At 45.1% G+C, this 24,888-nt stretch overlaps 1 protein-coding gene across 4 annotated transcripts in view; it reads right to left on the reverse strand.

The window, feature by feature from the left end:
* Positions 1-24,888, reverse strand: part of LOC307126560 (NACHT, LRR and PYD domains-containing protein 3-like) — an 88,628-nt gene that overhangs the window by 56,929 nt on the left and 6,811 nt on the right. Inside the window, exons 2-3 of one of the 4 annotated variants that reach the window (XM_079817155.1) lie at positions 7,753-7,841; positions 1,244-1,402 (exon numbers count right to left, since the gene is read on the reverse strand). In XM_079817155.1, the coding sequence (XP_079673281.1) occupies positions 1,244-1,307 (64 nt within the window). In that variant the 5' untranslated portion in view covers positions 1,308-1,402; positions 7,753-7,841. The remainder of the gene's footprint in view (positions 1-1,243; positions 1,403-7,752; positions 7,842-24,888) is intronic. The other 3 variants (XM_079817153.1, XM_079817154.1, XM_079817156.1) reach the window with 3 other exon arrangements.

Genomic DNA, 24,888 nt, shown 5'->3' on the forward strand with positions numbered 1-24,888 from the left:
TTCCGCAGTTTGCAGCAGGATAGCATTGAGCAGCATTGTGCGTGGAAATACTTCACACTGGAAACACCGCAGAGCAAGACAGGGGCTGTTTCCGAAATCGCCCCCTATACCCTCATTCACTATTCCCTACATTAGTCCACTGATATAGTCCACTTCGAAAACGAGTGAGTGATTTCGGACACTAAGTCGCCGGAAAGGCAGCCGTTTTTGCAGTTTGTGCTTGCTGTTTGGCAGCTCCAGTAATAATGAAAAGATTTATCCTGAACTCTGCTACGGAAACTAGCATGTAACCTTAATCAAACAATATAATAATCATCTTAAATAGGATCATTTATACCTGTATGCATGATATTGGGCTGGACCAGTGCGGTTCGGAAGATGGATGGATGATTGATTCAGCTGTGGGCACTATTTGAGGGAACAGCCATTTAGTGGTGTCCGAAACCATAGTGGACGTTATTAAGTGCACTCATACAATCCCACAATGCACCACAATAACGAGTTTGCAACCGATGTATGCTCGACGGCTAGAGAATACCCATAATGCACTGTGAGAGTCGCGCCGTGCATTGAATGAATTCCCGCGTTTCGCCAGGAGATGGCATCGACTCACACACTTTTTAAGACCAATGATATTGGGCCCACTCACTTATCGTCTCTAATTGAGCACGTCTGTTTACATACCCTGATAAACACTGATTAAACGCGTTAGTAGCTTTATTTTCACTTTTCTAATATTTTCTTCATATTCATAGAAAATAAAATCCTTTCCGATCTGATATATGATGGAAAAAAGGATCAGTGCGAGTTTGGCAAAAGCCGAATTCGAACCTCTGATGTAATGTTCAGATAATGTTCATTCAGATCTTATTCGTCAGGTCTCACACACACTTAATCGCGGACACTATTTAGACGTGCACTGACACCGTGTGGTGAAATAATCACGTATGTTTACGACCCTCGGTTTATGTCGGATTAAAAAACGACAAGTTCAACAGAGTTTGGAAAATCCTGTACACAGTAATGATCAGTTTATCTCTTCTCCTATCTCGGAAAATGTCCGGATTTTTAAATCATCCTCCAGATGCTTATTTTAATGGTCGTTTGCTCAGCTAGGTGTTCACAGCACATTGAAAACATGCATAACCGGAAGAATCAGCACACTGCTTCGACGCGCACTTCCGGTATTCAATTCCTCTGTGATAAAGGCCTATTGTCGGCTTTGGCTTGCTGGTGTAGTTACCTTTACGTTTGTGCTCTGACTGTTCTCTGGAGCAGCAGTTGAAGCAAGACCTCCATTCTGCCATTTAAACTTCTTCAGTTTTTCCACTGCTTAGATCCTTCAGTGTCTCCAGAAGCTAAACTTTAATAGACGTCATCATCTGTCACTGTCTTACTTCTGCTGGGCAATAAAAAAAAAGTGTCCTTTTACCACACTAGTACTACAACACTGAGAACAGCAGTTCTACAAACATGAAGATGGCCTTATACCAGGGGTGTCCAATCCTTCTGTCCAGCAAAGTTTAGCTCTAACCTCAAGTAAACACATCTGAACCAGCTAATCAAGGTCTTATTAGGCAAACTTCAAACCTCTAGGCAGGTGTGTTGAGGCAAGTTGGAGCTAAAATTTGCAGGGCTATTTGATCTTCCCATACGGAAATGTAATATATGACATATATGTCCCTATATCGCAAATGACGCCGTCATATATGCTAAATATAAGACAATATATTGCTATCACATATACATATCTCTAAATATATGTTGATATAAGTTATTAACATATATACATTTTCCATATTAAATTAGTATATTGACATATATTAATACGATATATATGACTATTGTTTATATAATATTGTATGTTATGACCATATATGTCACCGATATGTTTAATTTATATATGCCCATTTATTTAAACAACATACATACATTTTATATGCCTATGGTTTCCTTATTTATTCATTCCTTCTTTTCCTTATTTGAACAGCTTGAACTTTTAATTTCATTAAAAAAGTTTTTTTATATACATATATACAACCCCAAATCAGAAAAAGATGGGACAGTATGGAAAACGCAAAAAAAAAAAGAAGTGATTTCTAAATTTACTTTGACTTGTATTTCATTGCAGACAATATGTACACAAAATATTTCATGTTTTGTCTGGTCAACTTCATGTCATTCAGACCTGCAACACATTTCCAAAAAAGTTGGGACAGGAGCAATTTAGGGCTAGTAATGAGGTAAAATGGTTAAATAATAATGTGATTTGAAACAGGTGATTGTAATTATGATTTGGTACAAAAGCAGCATCCAAGAAAGGTCTAATCCTTTAGGAGCAAAGATGGGCCGAGGATCGCCAGTTTGCCAAAAAATACGTGAGAAAATTATTGAAATGTTTGAAAACAATGTTCCTCAAAGAAAGATAGAAAGAGATTTGGATATTTCACATTCAACAGTGCATAACATAATTAAAAGATTCAAGGAATCTGGAGGAATTTCAGTGTGTAAAGGACAAGGGCGCAAGCCTAAGCTGAACAACCGTGATCGGTGATCCAGAAATTTCCTGGAACCACCAGGGGCCAACTAGGGGTAGCTATAAATCAAAAGATCACTGAGCTGAGGACATCCAAAAAGACTCTAACTTAAAAAAAATTACAGGCTGTTTCATATACCTGTTGGTGGATTTTCATGTTCTGTGCTGTTTTATTTGTTACTTGTTTTGTTGTAATATTTTATTTATATATAATAAAGTTGTGTGTTCAGTAGTTTTCTAATTTTGCGCAGCTTAATTTTTCTTTTTATATTAAAACTGTTTTAATAAAGTTTAAATGTTTTACTGTATTACTTATTTTTTGCTAACTGCACCGTTTAACATTTAAGGCTTAGGCATGTCATATGTATTGCATTGCAAGTGTGTAAGTACACATCCATAACCTATATTTAAAAAATATGTACGAAATTAATGAAAGCATGTTTTTTTTACATTTGTTTAGTTTACACCATTCATTCAAAATATTTAGCAATTGATATACATAATATGAGAACATAACATATATTTAAAATATATGTGCACACTGTTTATATATATATATATGTGTGTGTGTAATTTATATATTCCATATACATTTATCAAAAATATATTTTATATATTTCATTTTAAATGTAAAATATATAATAAGACTATATAAAAACATATATTAGGGACATATATGTAACATGTATGCAAGCAATATGCTATGCATATATGTGTAGTTTGTATATTGAACATATATACAAAGAAATATATGTCATGTATATTGATAATTATATATGTGACATATATATAAAATACTGTATTATACATACATAAAATATATGGGCTAGTTTTATATGTCAATATATGAAATTGTTCCATTTTCTAATAGGTTTTATATATGGGCAGATATATATGTACATATATTGTTTTCACTTTCTATGTGGATATATTTAATATATGTATATTTCATATATGTACATATATTACATTTCTGTATGGGTTAAGTTGATCGTAGAACAATTGCTACCAGTGGTGTTCCAGTTTGGACACACCTTCCCAATACTGTACTGTATGTTAGTTCCCTTTCGTTCAGTCACTACGACGTACGTTAGTGACTAACGACTGGGGGTTTCGCTTAGATGCCAATCATCTTCTTCGTATTCAACAGCGCCCAATGGCAGTGCCAATGCCATGGGCATGCGGAATTTGCATGCGTAACTCCGCCCCACCTCGTGGGTATATAAGGAAGTACGCTGGCAACATCGCATTATGTTTCTGCTTTGGAGCCAAGAGGATCTCTTCACTCCTACAAGCCTGAATTCTGAAGTCTTCTCTTCAGTCTTCGAGACCAGCGGTTCTCCAGGGTGTTGGTGTTACGGCGCGTTCCAGCGATCTCATGCTGCCTGCCTGCTGATCTGTGCAGTGATCTGCAACAGCTGTGTGTGTGTTTCCCTGGGCGCTTCGGCACTCTGCAGAGCTTTCCTCTCACAAAAAGAGCTTGCGCGTGGCACGTCTTTTTCAAGACGGTTCGCCCGTGCACTTCCGGGTGCGATCGATCTCCGTTGCTGTCTATGGGCACATTCACTGCTCGATGTGTTTGGGCTTCAGCACGTTCGGGCAGTGTTTGTGGATGCGTCATGTTCCCACTGCGGGAACGTGACCATCGCGATGTTGCGGTCGAGACTCAGTGATCTCCGTGAGGAGAGAGAGTCCCCTCTGCCACACCCCAATCTACCGTCTCCGAGAGAGGTGGTACTTTGGCTGGTGGCCAGGGTGACCTGAGTGCGGTGCCGTGGTATTAAGAACCCCGACGATCATTCCTCGGGCCACGCCCCCTCTTGCACATTGCTTTAACCCGCGAGTGTTGGACTGAAACAGCGGCCCGTCTCTGACGCCTCGTTCGTTTCGTTCACGCTCCAGATAGCAGTGAGATGTCGATCGCCGCATCCCAAGGTGGGCTGGAGTCCTTTGGGGATGACGATTAGGAGTTGTGCTCCGCCTCCGGGTGTGTCAGCGCTGCCTGATCCGACCTAAAGTTGACAGCCATGTTATCTCGGGCAGCCGCGAGTCTCGCGCTGGTGTGGAACTCCGCCCAGTCGCGAGTGCTCGTGGTTGCGCGATTGGTTTTTGGGGACGGCACCCGACAGCTGTTGGGCCCCGCCCCCAATGCCTTTCGCTCCCGAGGTGCATGAGGAGATCACGCGGTCCCGGAAGTCCCCGTGCTTCCCGCGATCGTTTGGTGGTCTCCTCCGCCTTCTCTGCCCTTGATGGGGCCGCGGCCTAGGGTACACTGGGGCCCCCTCACCCCCACTGTTGAACTCTCTGTTGCGCACTACGGTGTCCACAGAGGGCTTGACGTGGCGTGGTGTGGCTGTCCTAAGCACCCTCCCAAAGCCTGTGGGCTTGTCTACTTCGGTGGCGTGGTCCTGCAGAGCTACGGGCAGGCCGCCGCCCCTTTGCACATGCACAAGGGTGGAGCCGACCCAGGGCTCTTCATTGAGCTGCGTGCCGCGACTGATCCCGCCCCCGGGCGGTGAAGGTGGCCACACGCTCCCTGGGTCGGGAGATGTCCACAGCTGTGGTCCGGGAGAACACCTGGCCTTACCTGGTGATTTGGAGGACGTTGAGTGGGCCCGCCCCCTCAACTCACCCATATCCCAGGCTGGCCTCTTTGGCGGCGCGGCTGGGAACTGCGCCCAACAGTTCTCGGCCGCCCCAGAGCAGACTGAGGCTGTAACACGTACTGCCCCGGCGGCCAGCTGCTGCACCAGCCGCCGGCTCAGTCGCCTCAGTCCGCTCGCCGCCGGGGGCGCCCTCCTTCTTCCCGCCCGGCCCCAGCAGCAGCCTTCACCTGGGCCGCGCCGTGGAGGTGGTTGAGGATGTCGCCCAGTCCGCTCCCCAGACTGGTTAAACGCCACGCTGGAGGTGGACAACTCAGAGATGGGTTCCAGTTCTTCCCAGGGCCTGGATAGGACCCCAGCGCCTTCTGCATGTCAATTGCCTCGAGTTGCTGGCAGTACGGTTCGCCCTGCACCGCTTCCGAGCGTTGCTGAAGGGTCAACATGTACTAGTCAGGACAGACGACACGGCCGGGCGGTCTACGCTCCCGCCGTATGTCTCAACTCGCCCGCCATCTCGTTGTTTGGAGTCAGAAGCATCTGAGGTCCCTTCATGCTGTCCACATCCCGGGAGTCCTGAACCGTGCAGCCTACGAGCTCACGGCTTCAGCCACTTCCTGGAGAATGGAGACTCCATCCCCAGACGGTCCAGCTGATATGGGAACGGTTCGGCGACGCACAGGTAGTCCTGTTGCCTCCCAGGACTCTTCCCATTGCTCCCTGTATTATTCCCTGACCTATGGTCGGCACGGATGCACTGGCGCACAGCTGGTCGTCGGGGCTACGCATTTATGTGTTTCCCCCAGTGAGCCTTCTCGCACGGTACTGTGCAAGATCAGGGAGGACAAGGAGCAGGTCATTTTGGTCGCCCCGTTGGCGGCCGGACCTGGTTCTCAGAACTGCTACTCCTTGCGACAGCCCCTCCCTGGCCTATTCCTCTGAGACTCCTCACTCAGAGACGGGGCACCTTTTGGCACCCGCGTCCAGCGTTCTGGAAGCTCCACGTGTGGCTTCTGGACGGGACGCGGCTGGTTTGAGTAGCCCTCCACCTGCGGTGGTCGCTACCATCACTTCCGCTAGGGCAGAGTCTACACGACACCTCTATGCGTAGAAGTGGGACCTCTTCGTCACTTGGTGCTCTTCCCGCCAGGAAGACCCCTGGAAATGCCCGATCGGGTCTGTGCTTCGTTTCTCCAGAAGGGGGTGGGACGAAGGCTGTCTCCTTCCACCCTTAAGTGTACGTGGCCGCAATATCTGCCTACCACGATCTCCTGGGAGACAAAAAGGTAAGTAGCAGCACGACCTGATCATCAGGTTCCCGGAGTGTGGCCTCCTCTTGGGCTCTAGCGCATGGCGCCTCGCTAACAGACATCTGCAGAGCTGCAGGCTGGGCGACACCCAACACATTCGCCAGATTCTACAATCTCCGAGTGGAGCCAGTGTCCGACTATGTACTCGCCCCTACGGGTGGCCGGTAATGGGCCAGGCTCAGGTGTCAGGTGTCTTCGCTTGCTCGCCATTCCACTCCCAGGACTGGATACGTGCGATATTTTCCTCAGGTGAGCTCCCCGAGAGCCCTGAGCTCCTCCAGCACTGCTTACGCCGACATCAGTTCAGTCTGCCCTTTCGAGCCCAGACCCTCATGTCCGGCCAGGTGCTCCGTGTGCATGGTTCCCCTCCGGCGACCCCCACACGAGTATTCCCACCGTAAGCCTCCTCAGTGAGCAGGTGTCTTTCCCTTGGCAAGTCCCTGCCACCCCTAGGGTTAAAAATCCACCTTCGGCTGGTACCCTAGTGATCTTCCATATGCAGCCCTCAGCGGGTCATATGTGTATTCTCTAAGTCCTCCCTACGGTAGGCATCTTGGCATTCCCTCACTGGGATATGCTTCCCAGTGTACCTTGGTAATCCTGTGTTAAGTGGGAGTCCTAGGGCCTTAAGTGGCGGGATCTCACACTTACGCAGGGCACTGGATGACAGCTGAGTGGCGTTGTTGTATAGGATCCCCCATTCGTTAGTCACTAACGTACGTCGTAGTGACTGAACGAAAGGGAACGTCTTGGTTACGTATGTAACCCTCGTTCCCTGAGGAGGGAACGGAGACGTACGTTTCCTTAGCCACGTCAGCTGTGCTGCCTGGAACGCGGAGTTCAGTCTTGGCTCCTGCAGCAGTAACATAATGCGATGTTGCCAGCGTACTTCCTTATATACCCACGAGGTGGGGCGGAGTTACGCATGCAAATTCCGCATGCCCATGGCATTGGCACTGCCATTGGGCGCTGTTGAATACGAAGAAGATGATTGGCTTCTAAGCGAAACCCCCATTCGTTAGTCACTAACGTACTTCTCCGTTCCCTCCTCAGGGAACGAGGGTTACATACGTAACCGAGACGTTTTTAAACTAGGGTGCAAATAATATCTGACTGAAGTAAGAGGAAGGACTGATTTTTTATTCCCGAATTGTTTATTACACAGGTAGCCTATAGAGATGTGGTGAAAGTTTATCAAATCAATAATAGCTCATTAAAAAGTCTGAATTACTGGACATTCTAACCGAAACTAAGATGTCCTAAATGTGAAATAGCCTCTGCTGGTCTGTTTACCCCTTTAACTAACCTTTTACAAACAACCGTCATGGCAATACAGGGCTCAAGAATGAGGTTCACCTGGTTTTGCTGCTGTCGTCTCCAAGCATTTTTGTTGATCTGTAAGGAGAAAGAAAAGATAAATATAGAATGATAGAAATAAACAGAATTCAAGAATGAGGACTACCTGATGGAGCCAGCATGAAAGCTGCTCAGCACAGTTGACAGAATCAAGGGCATCATGCACATCATGTATTTTTGAGGGGGCACCACTTAGGGAGGGTGTCAGGATTTGAGGGTTGCAGCAGATGAAATAAAGAGACGGATTTACTGCAGCAGTTCAAATTTAATAACTGGATTCAAAGAAAACAAAATACTCAGGTTTTCTTTCAAATAACTTCAAAAGGGGAAGGGCGAGAGGGTGACAGCAGAACTGTTTGTGTTTCATGTGGAACCCCCAAATAAAAATAACTATTATTATTTATAATAAAACTTTACTTTAGCTTCCACTGTAACAATTACTACAATGTCATCATATCCAATTATTAACACATGTACTGCCACTATTCCAGAATATTAAGAATATTAGGCCTATAAGTCCTGCATCGATTCAGTCTTAAATATATTTTGTAGCTCATAGAAACAAACTTAAAGCATATAAGTACTGACACCGCAAGGCAAACTGCACCTTATATCGGCGTTGTACAGTGCATTTTGTGAATCAGAGGTAGTATTTTATTGTTAAAATTGTCATAAATTGCATTCATATTATTTAGGTCCACTAATACTGGTAAGATTTTTACATGTGGAGGGATGCTGAAATTGTTGAGGAGCATAGGTGAGTCGGCTATGTATATATAGGCCTCCTCTCGTGCTGAAACAGAGTGAACTGAATGAATAGATCAGCGAAACACTGCCTGCACAGCCACAGGTCAATGCCTTCTTTACCTCTTTGGCTTGCCCTATGACAAATATAATATGAGCAGACCAGTTGAGGATTTTTGTTTTGTTTTGTTCAGTTTCTGTTATTGTGGATTCTTTGCAACTTGTAAGTAACCATGTTAAGTTATCTGTGATCAGGGGTTATTTTGATATGTACGGACTCATGTACTGTCAGACATTCTTTGACGCACAATTAAACCATTTTGGAACAATTAATTAAGCCAGTGACAAAACAGTCAGCTTCACATTGCTCCTCTAGTATGGAAATAATAATAAAATTGTGATTACATTATGTATATAAAGCAAGAAAGAACCCTCTTTTTATGGCCGAAGAAGAAGAAAAGGTCTGAAGAGACAAAGACAAGAACCAAGGTGGAGTGAAGTAGTATACAGTACAGTATTTCATACACAGACAAACAAAAGCCAATTGCATTTCACCAGCACAAATGTAAATTTAAGCCAGCATTGATGTCCACTCAGACTTATGGTCACCTATACTCACATAATAACCTCTCCACTCTAAATATGACCTGAACCCCTTCAACCCCCCTCGCATAACAGCCCTTAATCCCGCCTTCGTGGACAAATTTGGGCACGAAGGTCTCAGGTGTGATCACTTTTTTTTTATTTTTTATAAATGTTATATCACCATCTTTGATAAAATAAATTATATCAATGTATGCCTTTTTATATGAATTAGTATTAATTAATTTATTTACCTCTAAAAGTACCATATTTTTAATGTAAAATATGCTTATTTTTGTTATATTTCATATTTCTTTAACTTCATTAAAAAAAAAAATTTTCATTCCACCTGGTGACCTATGATGGTATAAAAATATTTTGGAAAAAAGCTAAAACATCAATAGCCACTAGATGGCAATAAACTCAATGGCTGCATATGGGCTGAAGTCTGTTAACCAATGTTTTAACAACCTTAACCTCTTACGTTTTAGATATTATCACACGTTACAACATACACGTTGCTGAAGCATTAAGAGTTCCTTTCACTGGAACTAAGGGGCCAAGCCCAACCCCTGAAAAACAACCCCACACCTATGGGATCAGTTTCCCGCCAAATTTATTGCAGTCACGCATAAAAAAAATATTAAGCATGAATCAAAATTTTAAAAGGACATGTGAAAATATAACGCACAAAACTGAAAAATCAATGCAAAATTAACCAGAATCACAAACAACGCAGTCACGGAAATAAAAATAATAAGCGCAAATCAAATATTTAAACAAGTTTAAAATTATATTGCTCAAAACTGAATCATGAATTCAAAATTATCCAAATCGCTCACAAAATCATGTTTTCTGCTCTTATTTTAATTTTTTGCATGTCCGTGCTCTTTTCTCCTTTGCTCTTGTTTCCACATTCTGTGCTTGCGGTTTCAAATGTTGCAGTTTCATGTAAATTAGGGGCGGGTCTTAGCATCACCATTGGTCCACTAGTTCTAGATTGACAGCTCATCCTCAAGCCAATCAATTGAAGAGAGAAGTTGACGTCACTCCAATGCGACTCATGCCGCAGTTCAGCCAGCCGCTGTTGAGCTATATACGAGTATAACGTGTTCTATATCTGCAAGGAAATACATTATTGTATTGTTATAAATATAATCTTAGGACTCTCTTCTTTTGTATGATAGACGTTTTAGGGGGGTTTCCTCACAATTAAAGCAGTAAAATGAACATGATCACGACTGTGCTTACTGCTTGGCTGTGAGCGAAACGCGTTCACTATAGGCCCAGAGATGCACGGATGGGCTTTTATTTTATCCGCAACCGCATCACAAAATCCGTCGGCCCCAACGTTTTTTGACCAATGTTCAAAGCCGCACCCGCCCGCCATCCGCTGATTGTAGAAAGCCTTGTTGGGCGATGCTGATGCCAGCAATCGTAATGCAAGGGACTGGCCTACATTAAACCTTTAACTAAAATAGTTATTGAGCTGTTTACACTGTCATATAGGCTACAATAAAAGAGCCTGCACAGCGACAGGAAATGAAAATGAACACAAAAAACCTGCCTACCATATAGCCTATAGAGCATTTGACTGAAGGAGCTCATGAACCGCTCACTGGTAAAACGACATGCGCTCAAATCCCGCTCCAACATGACATTTCTCTGTACTGTAGCCTACTTTACTTGTTTTAGTTTCATATGTTTAAATATTATAATGTTATTTTTTTCATTTCATTTAGCCTACGTTGATTATGAAATATTATTATGATATAGGCCTATGTAAGAAAACATGGGGGACAGAAATGATTTCGTTTTGTATAAATTGTTTCTTCATTTTAATCAACGTTTTATCAACCAATTTCGAGGATTTAATAAATAATAAGCAAATATTGCAGACAATGGCATGGAGGCGCCAGCGCAGCACGAACGGCTTAAATTAACAACTAGGAAAAATTAAAGCAGTAAAATTAACATTATCACTTACTGACGCTTGACTTACACTTACTGCAGCCTGTTGAGCTATAATGCGTTCGCTATCACCAGTGGTGGAAGTAATAGGCTACAAATAACCAGAGACATATTGACTTTAGTAAAAGTAGAAGTACCACAATGACAACCCTACTTAAGTAAAAGAGTACCTGATTTGAAAAGTAGCCTACTTGCATGACAATTTATTCTATTAATGTCTATTCTAATAATTTAAAAAAGTTTAATTAATTTAGTTTTGGGTTAATGTAATTGTGCTTACCATCTGTGGCCCAGTTTGCGTAGAAAGAGCGGTCATTTTCCTCCAGAGCGACTTTCTGAAGATTTATTTAATTTCTGAAGCTCATTCCGCTTGCAGCACCCTCAACCCAGAAAGCCCTTTGTGACATGTGCTGGTTCGAATATAGGCTATCTGAAATAGCTAGGACTGCCCCCAACTAAAAAATAAAAATAAAATAAAAATTCTAGTAGCCTATTCGTTCATTTAAGTCGTTGTTCACACAGCGCTGGCGCCTGTCATTGTCGGCTTACTCTGCTATATTTGCTTATTGTTTATTAAATCCAGGCAAATAGTTGATAAAACATTGGTTAATATTAAGATACAATTTATTTAAAACGAAATTCACTGAAAAGAAAGGCTTTCAACAAAACAAAACTTTGTTTTGTCAAAAAAAAGTTGTGACAAAATCAGTTCTGTCCCCCATGTCTTCTGACACATTGCTCATCTTATCCTGTTCACTTTCATAATCAACGTAGATTAAATAAATAAAAAAAACATTATAATATTTGAACATACCTGTTCTCGTTGTGCTTCATCGAGTTTTGACGTGTTTTATAGATGCGATAATGTTTCTTATTCATATGTGGTTACATTCCACCACTGGCTATGAAAAATATTTCTTTGGAATGAGAGTGGCACTAACCAACTATTTGGGGTCATGATTAACCCCTCTAAAATGTTGACTGTGTAAATTGATATATTTAATAATATATTCATGATTGTAAACAAATATATTTCCTTGCACAAACAGTGGGCCTTAGAGATGCGCGGTGGGTGGTTACAGCCGCGGACTCCGCGGATCGGGCAGATGACGTGACGAAAAATTATATTTTAAAATTTTAAATTCGGGCGGGTGGTTCAACCATTCAAATGAATAATAAAAAAGAATATATATAGGCCGACATTGTTAAATATTGTTGCAGCGCCTGGTAGGCCACTAAGCAAACCTGCAAGGGAGCCCAGCTGTCAGTATGGAGGCCTAAACAACTCGTACACACTGCCTGGGTTTTGTTTCGATATTAGTTATATCTTAAAACAGCCAGTCATTGTAGTCACTCAGGGAATAGGCATTTAAAAGAGAGAACGCAAGAGCTAAACTTATACAAATTCAATAACATCCACAGCAGAAAACGAAAATATAGTAGGAAAACTTTGCCCATTAATTAGACGTGCAAGGCAAGCAGGCAAGTTTTGGAGTTGTTATGGACAGTTAAAAATGTGAACATGCGTTGCACAGTTGTGCGGTGGACTTTCAGCGAATTTCAGTGAACGAATAGAGTCGGTTTTAAATATCGAGGCTCCATTGTTTATTGATTGTTAGGCCAAGACGCGCTCTCTTCCCATGCAGTCAAAATAACGGTTCAATTTCTTCAGGCTCGTCCTAGTCGTCACCCTGACATGACAGTGCGTAGAGTTAATTAGCCTATAATGTGAATGACTTGTTATTTTATTCTTTTTGGAATAGGCATTAATTGGTAGTAGGATAAATAGCAGGATGTTGAAATCATGTGCCAAATTGCGTTTTTTATTACAATGATCAAATTGTACAGTAGCCTATTCAGGTAACGTCAGGTTTGCCGATGTGCGTTTTATTTATGGTGTTTATTTATTTTTGTCCCTGTGCACCGATCGGTTCCCTGCTGATATTCTGGGGTACAATATAGGCTATTCATAGTGTGACGAGTCCACCCAGAGGAATCAGCGTCGCCCTGGCAACAACGCACCTGCACGTCATCACCATGGGCTGATCGGTCACAGCTGCACCTCATCAGCCCAGAGACATAAAAACAGCTACGGATGAGCAGACGGATAGACTCTGGTCTCGAGCTGAATGCACTGCTGGACTAACCTCTCTTTGTTGTTCTCCCCCAGAAAGCAGCGAGTGACCGACAGCCCACTTCACTGGAGCACGTTTGGACACCCACTTTCACTAGGATTGAGCACCACCGAGCACGAGGATCACCAGCCACCACGCACCGGCTCACTGACTGTTTTCACCTTATTATTTGCACTGTAAATAAAATCCACCCTCCGGGGCCTTCTTCACTCAACCTGCCTTGTCGTGTGATTCCTCACCCCGTGACAGTGGTGGAGAATGCGGGCAGAAGCGTGAGGAATCACCGACAAGTTCACCGCACCCAAAATCCTAATCTTCTCTGTTTGTTTTTTTTTCTGCACGCCAGGACCCGGAAGTAGCGCGCTCGCTCCCCGAAGATGGAGGAAGTGTTGCAGCGCCTCATGGAGGTGAGCATCCACCAGCAACAAATCGCGGAACATCTCGCCACCCGCCAGGGAAGGACGGAAGAAGAACTCACCACCATCCGTGTTGCCGCCGCCCAGCGCGTTCCGCTACCTGATCCGCGTGCCCAAGCCACCCGCCTGCTGCTGAAGATGACGGCGGATGATGACGTGGAGGCTTTCCTACAGGTCTTCGAGACCACGGCCCGGAGCGAAGAGTGGCCAGAGGGCGATTGGGCACGCGCGCTGGCACCTCTGCTGACTGGAGAAGCCCAGCGGGCTTATTTTTCACTTCCCCGTGCGATCGCTGAGGATTATGACGAAGTCAAGCGGGAAATCCTGGCGAGGTTGGGTCTATCATCTATCTGTGCCGCCCAACAGTTTCATGAATTGGAATTCAAGCCTCGTGTGCCAGCCCGTGTCCAAGCCGCCGACCTGAAACGCATCGCGCATCACTGGCTGATGGAAGGAAGTCCCACAACAGCTCAGGTAGCGGAACGGGTGGTGGTCGATCGCCTCCTCCGTGCTCTTCTCCGTTCCATCCGGCAGGCGGTCGGAATGAGAAACCCGGCCAACACCGCGGATCTCGTGGAGGCGATCGAGCTGGCCGATGCCATACACCACCGTGAGGCAGGGGAGCGAGCGTTGCCGTTTCCCCGGAGGGTGGTCCAGGAGCGACGGCCGTTCGAGGGCACCTCGCGACCAGTAAGCAGGCCGACGGTTCCCCCGCCGCGAGACGAGCCCATGCCCAGCGCCGAACCCATGCCGCCTCCGCGTGCGTGGCTGGCAGGCTGCATCGTCCACCAGCGGATGCCATCGGGAGCCCCGGAAGCAGACGTGGTGGTCGAGGGAAGACACTTCCGAGCCCTGCTGGACTCTGGCAGTACGGTCACCCTCATCCAGTCAAGAGTGTGTGGGCCCCGAAGAGGCGAGAAGAGCTTCCTCCCCATTACGTGTGTGCATGGAGACACTCGCCAAGTGCCAGCCCGTCGAGTCACCATCTCTTCGCCCCAAGGGACCTGGCCGGTGGAAGTCGGCCTGGTAGAGGACCTTCCGGTGGCCGTACTGCTGGGGAGAGACTGGCCGGGCTTCGACGCCCTGCTCACCACCGCCACTCAGCCTGTCAGCCCGGAGGGGAACCGTCGAAGACGGAGACGGCCGCGAGGACCCCGCCGCCGACCAGCGCTACTAGCCTCCGACAGCGGGAGAGATGGTGAGTCCCCCTCCCAATCTACTAATCCGTTCTTTGATGTGTATCAGCAGGCTGCCGGAGGGGGCTCATTCGCCAAGGAACAACGGGAGGACGATCGCCTGAAGCACTGCTGGTCCCAAGTGCGGATCATCGACGGGAAAGACGTCCTCCCTCGGCCCCATCCTCTCCCGCATTTTGTCGTTGAGAAGGGCCTGCTATACTGTGTCGCACAGCGAAGGGGGGAGGAGAAAAAATTGCTAGTTGTTCCTCGGACCAAGACCGAAACCATCCTGGAGTTGGCGCACTCCCATCCGATGGCAGGTCACCTCGGGGCAGCTAACACCACGCAGCGTATCCGCGACCGGTTCCACTGGCCGGGACTGGAGGCCGAGGTGAAGCGGTTCTGCCAGGCCTGCCCGACCTTTCAAGTGACGTCGCCCAGGACTCCTCCCCCCCAGCCCACTCATTCCGCTGCCCATCATCGAGGTGCCCTTCGAACGGATTGGGATGGACATAGTGGGGCCGTTGCCAAAGTCTGCCCGTAGCCACGAACACATCCTGGTCATCGTCGACTATGCCACCCGGTACCCCGAAGCGATTCCCCTCCGCAAGGCCACCGCGAAGAACATCGCCCAGGAGCTGTTCCTGCTGGCTAGCCGGGTTGGCATACCAGCGGAGATACTGACTGACCAGGGTACCCCGTTCATGTCCCGGCTAATGGCGGATCTCTGCAGGCTGCTGCGGGTGAAGCAGTTGAGGACCACAGTCTACCACCCACAGACGGACGGGCTGGTAGAAAGGTTCAACCAGACCCTCAAGCAGATGCTGAGACGCGTGGCGGCGGAGGATAAGCGGGATTGGGACCTCATGATTCCTTATGTGCTCTTGGGGATCCGCGAAGTACCCCAGGCCTCAACTGGCTTCACCCCCTTCGAGCTTCTCTTTGGCCGCCAACCACGAGGGCTCCTGGACATCGCCCGAGAAGCTTGGGAGCAGCAGCCTGCCCCTCATCGCACCCTCATCGAGCACGTCCGCCAGATGAGGGACCGGATCGATCGGGTGATGCCATTAGTCCGGGAACACCTTAGCAAGGCTCAACAGGCGCAGCAACGCCGGTACGACCGGGCAGCCCAACCACGGGAGTTCCAGCCGGGAGACCGCGTCATGGTCCTGGTCCCCAGCTCTGCCTGCAAGTTCCTGGCCACCTGGAAAGGACCCTATACCGTGATTGAAAGGATTGGGCCAGTCACCTATCGTCTGAGGCAGCCGGGGCGGCGGCAGGCAGAGCAACTCTACCACATAAACCTCCTGAAGAAGTGGGTGGGGACCCGGGACCAGGTAGCGGCCTTGAGTATCACCGATCCCGTGGTTGTAGACGTCAACCCCCATCTTTCGACTGCCCAGAAGGCGGAGCTGCAACACCTGGTCAGTCAGTTCCAGGATGTGTTCTCGACCCAGCCCGGGCAGACCAACGTGGTACAGCACGACGTCCGAACCTCGCCAGGAGTCATCGTCCGGCAACGGCCCTACCGTGTCCCGGAGGCTCGTCGGCAGGCTATTGAGGAAGAGATCCAACAAATGCTGAAGTTGGGGGTAATCGAACCATCCTGGAGCCCGTGGTCCAGCCCCATCGTGATGGTCCCAAAGCCGGATGGCACCCTCCGCTTTTGCAACGACTTCCGACGCCTGAACGAAGTCTCCGAATTCGACGGGTACCCCATGCCTCGGGTCGACGAGCTGCTGGACCGGTTGGGAAGGGCCCGGTACATCAGCACCTTGGACCTCACCAAAGGCTATTGGCAGGTACCACTCTCAGAATCCGCTAAACCCAAGACTGCGTTCTCAACCCCCAGTGGCCACTGGCAGTACCGGACCCTTCCCTTCGGCCTGCACGGGGCCCCAGCGACCTTCCAGCGGATGATGGACATCATCTTACGGCCCCACCAGGCCTACGCGGCGGCCTACATCGATGATGTCGTCATCCATTCTGAGGCATGGGAAGACCACCTGGAACGTCTGCGGAGGGTGCTTTCGGAGCTCCGGCGGGCTGGACTCACTGCCAACCCCCGCAAGTGTCACCTCGCCCTCTCCGAGGCCAAGTACCTGGGTTTCCGAGTCGGAAGGGGTCTCATCCAGCCCCAGGAGAAGAAGGTTGAGGCCATCCACTCCGCCCCAAGACCGCAGACGAAGACCCAGGTACGGGCCTTTTTTGGGTTGGCAGGGTATTACCGATGTTTTATCCCCAACTTCTCCTCTCTAGCCGCCCCCCTGACAGACCTGACCAGGAAGGGGCAGCCGGAGAAAGTATGCTGGACCCCAGCCCTCGAAGAGGCTTTCGCCCGGGTCAAGACAGCCCTGACGTCGTCGCCGGTACTCCGCGCTCCGGACTTCGGTTGCCCCTTCCTGCTGCAGACGGATGCTTCCGACACAGGACTGGGAGCCGTCCTGTCCCAAATCCAGGAAGGCGAGGAGCATCCGATCGTCTACATCAGCAGGAAGCTGTCCCCGGCTGAGACGAGGTACGCCGCCGTCGAGAGGGAGGCCCTGGCCATCAAGTGGGCAGTCCTGGAGCTGAGGTACTATCTGCTAGGCCGCAAGTTCACCCTGGTCACCGACCATGCGCCCCTACAGTGGATGGCCCGCGCCAAGGACACCAACGCCAGGGTGACTCGCTGGTTCCTAGTGCTCCAGGACTTCCACTTTGAGGTACGTCATCGGGCCGGGGCCGCCAACGCGAACGCCGACGGCCTCTCGAGGATATGGACAGCTTATGCAGGTCTGTCAGGGGTCATTCCCCACCCTCCCTTTGTTTCACCCCTACTGTCTCCATATGTCCACAGGACCAGAACGACGCTTAGGGGGGGGGGGATGTGACGAGTCCACCCAGAGGAATCAGCGTCGCCCTGGCAACAACGCACCTGCACGTCATCACCATGGGCTGATCGGTCACAGCTGCACCTCATCAGCCCAGAGACATAAAAACAGCTACGGATGAGCAGACGGATAGACTCTGGTCTCGAGCTGAATGCACTGCTGGACTAACCTCTCTTTGTTGTTCTCCCCCAGAAAGCAGCGAGTGACCGACAGCCCACTTCACTGGAGCACGTTTGGACACCCACTTTCACTAGGATTGAGCACCACCGAGCACGAGGATCACCAGCCACCACGCACCGGCTCACTGACTGTTTTCACCTTATTATTTGCACTGTAAATAAAATCCACCCTCCGGGGCCTTCTTCACTCAACCTGCCTTGTCGTGTGACTCCTCACCCCGTGACAATAGCAGCACGGGAAGTGGAGGTGCTGCAAATTTGAGTTAATTTACATGTATTTATTTTTAGCATTTAGTAATTTATTTGTTGGGGAGAGCGGGGCACAACCTAACGCTTTTTGACTTTCTCAGTTTGTGTAAATCCACTTGGGGTTCAGAGTAGGCTATTTATTTTTTTCCCACATTAATTGCACACATGTCTAGTACAATTATGTGGTTTTGTTTCATTAATACAGTGTTTACTTTTTTCTTGATTTACCCCGAAAGAATGGAAGTGAAATGTGACAACATGCCCCATAGGTGGGGCACAATGTAACATGATCAAATAACAGCTTAAAATGTTACCTGGTATAATCAAAAAAATATACAAGACAAACTAAAATATTTTGTCAACAAAATACAATTATTAACTTTTTAAAATAAAATAATGGCATTTTTTAATCATTAAAAATATAAGCATTTTTGAGTTTGACTACAAACACATCGCTAAATACAGCTATACAGCATAATTCAAAACATAATAATAATGAATAATTTCTGAACATTAACTCTCAGACATTATTCACCCTTTTCTCATTCTCAAAAGAATTCACAAAAGTATATAATATAATGGCATACTTCTAATAGGGGCTCATTGTAACGCAGTGTTAACAAACACTCCACCTGCAACTGGGATTTAAACTGCGGCTCGTGTCTTCTGCTGGTTAGATCAGCATTAAAGAATGATCTCAACTGTTAAATAACAGATAGGCTATAAGATTAAAATAATATCGGATTTGTCTTATTTTAAATAAACACAAAAAACAGAGATGAAAACTAAACTTAAAGTCCCTGTAAAGGCAATTCTAAGATTTTTTCTAAACACATTATAAATGTTAGAAATGTATTGCTGAAACAAATTACAAAGACTGTGAACTATGTAGTACTGAGTTCAGAAGTTAGACCGTTAAACAGTTTTTCACCGTTGCTGTGTTCAGGATTTTCTGGGCGGGGCTAAAACGGTAGCCTGGCTCCTCCCCAACACGATCATAACTAGAGCACATTCGCATCAGTTCGATCGCGAGTTACTGTCAGTACTGTTAGTTACTATAGTGTACAACTTACAAAACAAAAACGATGATCAAAAAGAGGTGGATTAATTTTGTGAACAGCCATCTTGATGGAGAGCTGAGGATCACCACCGACGCCTGCCTCTGAGTCTGCAGTGACAATACACTGGATCGTTTTACAAACTTTCACCGGAGACAACTGGGATTCACTGATAATACGCTGCAGAACCGACTATCCCCCGCCCCGGTCTTAGTCCTCCCGTCCCGCCGACATCTGGTGCGTCGTGATCATATACGCTCGTGATCAGTGAGTGTTGTCTTGTGTGCCACAGCAGCTTTCCTGAGAGTGGGCGTGGTTTCGGTGCCGACAGCAGACACGCCCCCAGCGTTTGAGAACAGAGAATGCTGCTCATTTTTTCAAGTTTTTGATAAGCTATTTTATGTACTTGGCGGATTTTTTAATTATTCAAATTTGGCTGGGTGGTTAATAACACATTTATCTGTGGTGTGAGAAACTCAGAACACATGTTTAGTTTTGACTTTACAGGGACTTTAAGTAAGAAATGTACTTTTGCTATGGTTAAAAACATGTTCAGTAATATCTTCCAGAAATTTTTTAATTTTGGCGCTATTTTTTTATATTGGAAAAAAGCGCCCAACCAACATACAGCTGGTACCCTGACTCTACTTGGTCGCGCCCCTACTCCTTCATGAAGAACGTACCGAGTCGAGAGCAGACAGAGCGCCATTATCGTCAAATATCAAAATAAACCTAGTTGTCGCTTTCAAGGTAGAAAACATACTAACTATTCGTTTTTAATTTAAAGTAATATTGTATGTGCTTTATAACAGAGCCTCAACAAGGTGCGGGATTGTTTTGTCCCCAAAAGTTCCGCAGTCACAACGCAGTGATTACCACACATCTGAACTATAACTTAAATATAAAAACCCTAAACCTAACCCTAAACAATTACACTTGCAACCAATACATGTGCAGAATACATATACTTTCTGCTTAAAATAATCCTAAAATGCTAAATAACAAGACCAATTAAGGATAGTAAGAATTATTTTCAAAATAAATTTTTAATTATTTAAAAAAAAGTAATTTATATAGCTAGTATAAACTTAAATACAATTATAAAATGTTACAATATTTGTTGAATAGTTTTATTTATCATATTTATGTTTTATTTTTGTAATGTTTTTGTTAAGTCATGTAACAATATTGTTTTGAACTGCTTATTTACAATGGTTAGCTTACCAATAACTGCATTGTTTGTTTGTTTTTTGTGTTTTTTTATTGTATTAAATCCAGACCAAAAATCCTAATAATCAAAATAAATCATAATACTTAATAATGTTAATAATAATATACTAATGTAATAGGACTCCACAACAACAACAAAAACATTCAAAAATGTATTGTCCCTGTTTTTTAATTAAAATATAATAACAAATGAGTTTTGAGTGATAATTTGACCACTCAAATAGGAAATGTCCCCGGTTTCCATTTCAGAAATATGATCACTGTTTTCACTACATTAGTTTGAATCACTACATTTTAGTGATGAGAAATATTTGCAATAAATTTAGTCATGGGTTATTATCATTTAAAATGTTCAAAATAGTAAAACATTTTCAAATGTTTGAATTTTGTATGTGTTTATCTGTTCCAAAGTTACACAGACACTGATGGCACAGTGCTCTGTTTTAAGTCTTTTTTTTACAACCAAAAATGCTTTGCGCTGGTTAGGGGGTACTTGGCTGAAAAAATATTTCACAGGGGGTACATCACTGAAAAAAGGTTGAGAACCACTGCAGTCGAGGGTTAAGTTAGAATCTAATCCACTCATTCAGTGCTGAGTTCTGCTCGCTCTCGTGAATTCTCTCATTAACAAACACACAATGGCCCTCTTTTATCAAAAGTGCGTACACCAAATTTCCAGCGTACACCTGGCGTACACCCAAAACCACGGTGACTTTGAGATTTATCAATATGGACGTTGGCGTACGGCACGCTCAAATCCTACGCCAGCTCAGGAGGTGGTGTACGCACGTTTTGAGTTAGTGCGAAAATGCGCAGAAAAACAATTCCTAACACCACAAAACGCACTGATATGCTATATTATGACCCACTGTAAAAAACAACAACAACAACAACAAATAAAGCCCTATTTGCACGGGATAAGTATTATCTGGGGACCTCGTGTGATTTAGAAATTACTCCCCCACATCTGAATTTTGCGTGGCGCGTTCGCACGGGATACGCTGTGATTTTACTCGAATTTACTGATTTATCTCCTGGATATGATGTTACTTGAAAATGTTTTTTCGTTATATAGCTGTATGAAATTATAAACAGTCGTATCGATATCATTTTGATTGTTTTATAATAATACAAATAATTTCGTTCAGTTAGAGAACAGACGCAATTAAAAACGTAACTAAGCAATAGCCTATAATAACACGGCGGAAGATTCAGTTTCAAAGCTAAATGTAAAAGTGCCCATTTAAGCGAGTTGTCATTGTACTTTTCTGTTTTTGTGTTTTTCATTAAGAATAATATTAAACACACCATTCAAGCAATTTACTCCCAAATTGTGCTCATTCTAAAGTGAAAGTAGTAGCCTATAATCCGCGCGGCCGCTCATGAATTCATAACGGTGCACATATGCAGTCTAGCGCCATTCTTCGTGAAAGATAAAGATAGAAATGCTCACAGGACACGAAAACCTTGCAAAAATTATATACGATCGGCCTAATCCCGGCCAAATAGATGCCGATTCGCACGGGACTAATATTATCACCTCGGTGTTCGGCGAAATATGGCAATTTGCGGGGGAATTTTTACTTTACATATTACAGACATGGCCGATTCACACGGGATTAAGATCACAGACATTCTCTGCAATTATTACAAATCACCAGAGGTCCCCGCATATACTGATTCAGACCACTTCGAAGCTTCATGAGGCCGTGTTTTGAAATCTTCATCATTATATAAGTCGTTATTTAGGGGTTTTTTGCGCACAAAAAATATTCTCACCGATTCATAAAGTTATTTTAGAATCACTGTAGTGAGATGGACTTTGTAATGACGTCTTTAGTACCTTTTAAGGGTCTTGAGAGTGAACCGTGCATTGTGCCAATGGAGGCCTTTCAGAGCCATCAGATTTCAACTAAAATATCTTCATTTCTGTTCCGAAGATGAACGGAGGTCTGACGGGTGTCGAACGACATGAGGGTAAGTAATTAATGACAGAATTTTCATTTTTGGGTGAACTAACCCTTTAATGCTGTTCATTGATTCGAGTAAATGTTTTGACATTTGGGTATAAAGTGTTTTAATTCTATAAAATATGGTGTAAAACCGTCTGTGCTGCCCTCTTAAGGTTGAACAGTGGCTACTGCAGTTGAATTTTCCTATTGGACGTTGTGGTACATCGTGACATATGATGGTACCCACGCCCCTGGCACCACCACGCCCTCAGAAATGTTTCCCCCAATCACACGATGAGAACGGCTTCACTCCAGTATGAACTCTCATGGTTACATGAAGTGGAAACATTATGAATGAAACTTACTTGATACTTGCTTTAACGTTGTAATGAAGAAAATGCGGTTAAATAATGCAGTTGTCAGAACACGTCAGGCTTTTCTTGCGATATCATTGCCGCCCATCATGTGTACAGATAAGTTTGACACGCAAGTGGTTGCCACGGTAACGGACAACAATACCGTAACGCTATGATGGGTTCTAGGAGTCTGAGCCGGCAGTTCGTGCAGCTGGAGTCTGAGCCGAAAAGAGGCTTTTTCTTTCTTGTGTCTGTGTGAGATCCAGGATAATTATAATGCACTGGCCTGCAGCTTTACACTAGTTCACTTCACTCACATGTTACTGTACTCTAGTGGACTGCTGATGTACTGCAGTTTAACAGCCTTTCATTGTGAAGAACAGCCGCTCAACAGAGTAAAACCAAGAAGAAATGATCTGTGAATATAAGATAGATAGATAGATACAACTTTATTGTCATTGCATAGTACAGGTACACAGCAACGAAATGCAGTTTGGCATCTACCAGAAGTGCAAAATGTAGCCTAAATATATAGCATATTTACAGCAAGATAAAAATGTAAACATATGTAAAGTAAATAAAAATAAAATATGTACATGTATAGTACAGAGGTTATCTACAGTGTTTTTTGTGTTTTGTTTTGGAGTGATTAGCGGTGTAGTGTAGAGTTCAGTAGTGTGATGGTGGACGGAAAAAAGCTGTCCCTGAACCTGCTGGTTCTGGTGCGCAAGTTCCTGTATCTCCTTCGTGATGGAAGAAGGTTAAACAGTTTGTGACTGGGATGTGCAGAGTCTTTGATAATATTGTGAGCTCTGCGCAGACATCTGCTGTGGTGAAGGTGTTCAATGGCAGGTAGTTGGGTGCCAGTGATGCGTTGGGCGGTTTTGACCACCCTTTGCAGGGCTTTTCGTTCCTTCACAGTTGAGCCTCCATACCATACAGTGATGGAGTTGGTCAGGATGCTCTCAATGATGCAGCGGTAGAAGCTTGTTAAAATCCCCGGGGACAAATGAGATTTCTTGAGACTTCTCAAGAAGTACAGGCGCTGTTGTGCTTTTTTAACCAGGGCTGAAGTATTCTGCTGCCATGTCAGATCCTCAGAGATGTGAACTCCCAGGAACTTAAAGCTGGAGACTCGTTCTACCTCAGTTCCATCGATGTTGACAGGTAGATGTCTCCTGCTGTTGGATTTCCGAAAGTCCACAATGAGCTCTTTGGTCTTCGTGGCATTGAGAGTCAGGTTGTTGGTGGCACACCACGCTGCCAGATTATGGATCTCTTCCCTGTAGGCCGATTCGTCATTGTTGTCAATCTGGCCGACCACGGTGGTGTCATCTGCATACTTGATGAAGATGTTGGAGTTATACAGAGGTGCACAATCATGGGTGAACAGGGAGTAGAGCAGTGGGCTCAGAACACAGCCCTGCGGGATGCCAGTGCTCAGAATGAGGGTAGAGGATACCTGGTTTCCCAATCTGACAGATTGAGGTCTGTTGGTGAGAAAGTCCAGAATCCATCTGCAAGTGGAGGTGCAGATACCCAGTTCACTGAGCTTAGTGATCAGTTCAGTGGGGAGGACTGTATTGAACGCAGAGCTAAAGTCAATGAACAGCATTCTGATGTATGTGTTGCTTTTATCCAGGTGGGTGAGGGCCGAATGAAGAGCTGTGGAAACTGCATCCTCTGTTGACCTGTTCGGGCGATAGGCAAACTGGTACGGGTCCAGTGTATGTTCTTACTGCTTCTGATATTTCTATTTACTTTATTTATGATTGAAGACGAATGATTTGCTGTGATAGTTAAGAGCTGGGGATTTTGTAACCACTGCAGAAATGAGTTCATCTACAGAACCAGTTTGACCAGGGCCATTTCAGGGAAACAAATCTAAGATGCACTGATGAAACTGATATTTTAGGAGCTCTGGCCTAACTATAATGGCAAATATCAGGCCTAATTCTTCAAATGTTTTTATTTTTTGTGTAAGGCACCACAATACTTAGTAACAGAAAGGGTTTAACAGAACTATGACAGAATTATGGTTTATCTGCACTTAACTCATTATCAACAAATTTATATTCAATTATGTCATGCATAAAAAACTGCATATTAACCTTTAGTTCATGAGGATGAGGATACATAATACATCAAATACATGAATAAAAT

Source organism: Gobio gobio (genome assembly GCF_949357685.1).
Source record: "Gobio gobio genome assembly, chromosome: 5".
NCBI classification, from domain to species: domain Eukaryota; kingdom Metazoa; phylum Chordata; class Actinopteri; order Cypriniformes; family Gobionidae; genus Gobio; species Gobio gobio.